Source organism: Brassica napus, chromosome C1, assembly GCF_020379485.1.
Source record: "Brassica napus cultivar Da-Ae chromosome C1, Da-Ae, whole genome shotgun sequence".
Taxonomy (NCBI): domain Eukaryota; kingdom Viridiplantae; phylum Streptophyta; class Magnoliopsida; order Brassicales; family Brassicaceae; genus Brassica; species Brassica napus.
In genome coordinates, this window is record NC_063444.1 from 31,419,862 (window position 1) to 31,423,547 (window position 3,686).

General features: G+C 33.6%; 1 protein-coding gene across 8 annotated transcripts; it reads left to right on the forward strand.

Annotated features, from left to right (window-relative positions):
- The first annotated feature begins 1,079 nt into the window (after positions 1-1,079).
- On the forward strand, positions 1,080-2,901 carry LOC106385430. 8 transcript variants are annotated; one of them, XR_007318623.1, is made up of 6 exons: positions 1,127-1,315; positions 1,387-1,525; positions 1,631-1,692; positions 1,824-1,957; positions 2,063-2,426; positions 2,513-2,901. XR_007318623.1 is itself a non-coding variant. In XM_048746156.1 (5 exons), the coding sequence occupies exons 1-4, from the start codon at positions 1,171-1,173 to the stop codon at positions 2,298-2,300; spliced, it is 612 nt and encodes a 203-aa protein (XP_048602113.1). In that variant the 5' UTR covers positions 1,080-1,170; the 3' UTR covers positions 2,301-2,426; positions 2,513-2,901. The 8 variants fall into 8 exon arrangements, 1 of the variants encoding a protein (XP_048602113.1); XR_007318625.1 differs by having other exon boundaries at positions 1,128-1,315; positions 1,900-1,957; XR_007318620.1 differs by having other exon boundaries at positions 1,129-1,315; positions 1,603-1,692; positions 1,900-1,957.
- The last annotated feature ends 785 nt before the right edge of the window (positions 2,902-3,686 follow it).

Below are 3,686 nucleotides of genomic sequence, written 5' to 3' on the forward strand. Positions count from 1 at the left end.
ATGAACTTTGAATTTTATAACTTCTCAACTTAATGTTTACAAAGGCGATTACAAACCTTATATACAAACTCAAAAGCTAGGGCTTTCAGAACAAACTAGATCTTTAGCCTAACCTTATCTCTCCAGCTAAGACACCTTGCTTTACACCTCACATGAAGACAAAAACACCTCAAAGCGATTCTGAGGGAGTAGTTTTCCCTTTACCGTACTAGCTCCTCTGTTCTCAGTATATGACCATTGTGGTGGAGGGAGATCCTTCTTGGGCTCTGTTGTGGTGATATTCCACTGGGCCTCATGACCGTTGAAGCTCAAAGACTAAACTTCTCTAATACGATGGTGTTGTGTGATGTTCAGCGACATCTATATTATAACCTTGTCCATGGTTAATCTTTGTCATTTGTAATAGGTTGAGACTTGAGAGTGAGATGGATTCCTTTGTAGTTAATTCACCTAAGGTCCAACAACCACCTGAAAAAAGAAAAATCGTCTCGTATTCTTTTCTTTTTCCATCTTGAAAAAATGTTGTTAAGACAACAAAATTTGCCATGCGTCTACCCTGCCAGTATCATATTCTCCTAAAACAAATGAATATCGAGGTTCAGTTCTTAAAACTATAATTAAGACCGAACGAATATATCATTGTCTGCAAAACAGAATTAAAATGAAATAAAATATATATTTTATCAACATGTTTAACCACTAAATTTTATTAAAGACGAGATAAAAGAATGGAATACAGAGATGCTTGAGAATTTTGTAATGTAAGAAGAGATATTGCTCATTCGGAGCTTAGCTGTAAGCTGAACTACACAAGACACTTTTTTGGAGCTTTACTAAGAGTCGCATATACACTATCAAATCGGGATATTGACTAGTTAGAAATATCCTAAGACATGAAGCTCAGATCATATATTTAGAGCTTAGTATCACTAAACTTTAAGTCACTAGAGGAAATGTGGATATCAATAACATCAGATTATAGCGTTTATGACAATTCTGCTATTGTATACTAACAATTGTTTTTTCTATAGCTTTTGTCAATTTAAAAACACTATCTTTATTATCGTGGCAAAATAAATTTTGTTAGCGGCTTTAATTTGGTAAGGGTAGACTCCAACACTTGAGAAAAAAAATTTGCAACCAAATTAAATACTTCTCAGATTCACTGAGATGGCTCCCAGTCGTAATCTCTCTATCTCTCTCTTTGCCATCGTCTCTGTTTCCTTTTCGTCGTTCATGTTCGGCTCCCTAAATCCCTCTCTGATTCGAGCAAGAACCCTAATTCGTGATTTGATTTATGATTCATATCGAGATGGTAATAAACAGAAACCTACTTCATCACATCTCTCGTCCTCTAAAGTCGTCCCCTTTTCTTCTTCCTCTCAGGCCCTTCTCTGTCAAATGGAGAAGAACAAAGCCAAGAACGGTTCGAAGTCTTCTCCTTTCGAGTTCAACTGGTAAGAACAAGAAGAGCCTCGAAAGAAAAACACGCAAATTCAATCCCAACACTACTGCTTACGCACAGGTTAACATTACAGAATCCGCAGAGCAAAAAAATCATATTTTGTTGTGTAAAATTTGAAAAATTAATTCTTTGTGAAGGTCCTTGGAACGGGAATGGCTACACAAGATACTTTGTCTTCTGTATTACTCTTCTTTGATAAATAAAGATTCATCTCAAATGCTGGAGAGGTAAAAAGTTCCTACATTTTTATTGTATGATCTTGGTACTAAAATCAGTTATTGTATAGTACTGTATGATTCTTGATCCACTTATTGTCTCTAAGTTGATCACTTACTGGTCAATTTGTTGTATTATGCAGGGCTTGCAACGTTTCTGTTTCTCTATGCTTGTGTTGTTTTGAGTTTGAAGTTTGGTGTTTATCTTAATTATTACAGATAGATCATGTGTTTTGTCTCGTGTCTGCTCAGAGACTGCAGGTGGACAAGAGTAGAGGTTTTATTCTGTTTCTTTTGGTTGTGTGTGTGTGGTAGCTGTATTGGCCTAAGTTATTACAACACAAGATCAAACAAAGACTGACTAATACGGCCTTGATTGTAGGTGTGCTTCGATTGTAGTGCAAAGGATCCAACATGGGCTTCGGTTACTTACAGCGTATTTCTCTGCATCGATTGCTCAAGCCATGGCTGAAGAAGCTCCTTTGCCTTCATCTGTTGCTACTTCTCAGCCAGTAGAATCATATGAGCCTCCTGCAAAAGAGAGTCTTTGGTTATTAAGCAAAAGAGGCAACCGTTGCTCAGTTTTCTTCACCAAAAGCTTCTCAGGGAGCTGTGGCTAGTTAATTCTATATGGAAACAGCGACGCTGAGCCTGTAGCTGAAGCTTGTGCCCAGCTGACTCAAGAGTTCTTTAAGGGTGATACTCTCTGCTGCTTGATCACTTCACTTCAGTATTTGAACTTGGAGGTAACACATCTCATCTCTCATGATTGAAACCTCAAATGAGAGAAAGAGACATATGAGATCAAGTCTTCTCTGTTTGTTGTTATTAGGCAAGGAAAGATGCTACATTCAACAGCTGAGAGAGGGTGTGCAAATCATGGAGATTCAAATTCAGATATATCAGCTGGTGGTTTAGAGGAAACTGTTGTATGACTATGAGAGAAGTTGAAGCTTTTCAGAAGGTTCACAGTGAAGTTGATGAGCTTTATAGCCAGCAAAGAGAGTGTGTTCTAGCGTTGAGTTTTATATTTACTGTGTTTTGTGAGTATAGTGAGACAAAGAGGATACAAGTTTATTCTTCCAAAAAAAGAGGATACAAGTCTGAGATTAATTATTGATCTTTAGATCAAATGTTAATCTAGGGTTTTAAATGAAAATTGGAGTTTGTAATTTATTGCATGTTTAAGGGTAAAATGAAAGTTTCGGTGAATTTTAAGTATATCAAAAGTTTGTATTTTTAATTTATATTTTGATAAAACAAATAAAGATAAAAATGATAATTAGAGTTTTGATAAAAATATATTTTAATATATAAAATTTTAGGGGTTTATATCCTAAACTCTAAACCCTAAACTTGACTCTAAACCTTATATCATACTTCAAACCCTAAACTTTGAATACAAAATTTAAATTTCAAACTTAATTCTTAATCAAAACTCAAAATTTAATCATTTTAAAAATCTAATTTTAAATTTAAATTCTAAAACTCAAACATTAAATCAGTCTACACCCTATATCTACACCTTATACCCCAAACTTAAATTCTACATACAAAATCATAATTCTAATCTTTACAAACTTATAATAGAAACTTTAATTTAAACTACAAGTATATTCTAAAATTCAAATCATATACTTAATCCTAAATATTAACCCTAACCCCTAAACCACATATCTCATTTTAGCATGTATCATTAAAACATTAAATCTTAACTTTTAAATAAATTATAATTCCGTAAAAAAAAATTTTAATTTCAAATACAAAATTTATGTTTAAAATTTTAAATTACGATATCAAAGTATTTAAAGCTAAGATAATTTTTAAAATAGTTCAAGATAAATAAAAAGACATGTATTGTTTTGTTTTGAACCATTGATTGATTTTGATCAAAAATCCAAAATCACTCTTCTGTCTATCCTCACCCTTTCTTCCTATTAGTTTACTTGTTTTTATGACAAGGATCACCATCCGCACCGTCAGATGATATTGAATCTAACGCTTGA

Excerpts from the sequence above, each read along its gene's own strand:
- LOC106385430 (XM_048746156.1), top strand. The coding sequence starts at position 1,171 with ATGGCTCCCAGTCGTAATCTCTCTATCTCTCTCTTTGCCATCGTCTCT. Across the intron at positions 1,316-1,386 it reads TTATGATTCATATCGAGATG|GCCCTTCTCTGTCAAATGGA; the intron begins GTAATAAACAGA and ends TCTTCCTCTCAG. Across the intron at positions 1,526-1,602 it reads ACACTACTGCTTACGCACAG|GTCCTTGGAACGGGAATGGC; the intron begins GTTAACATTACA and ends TTCTTTGTGAAG.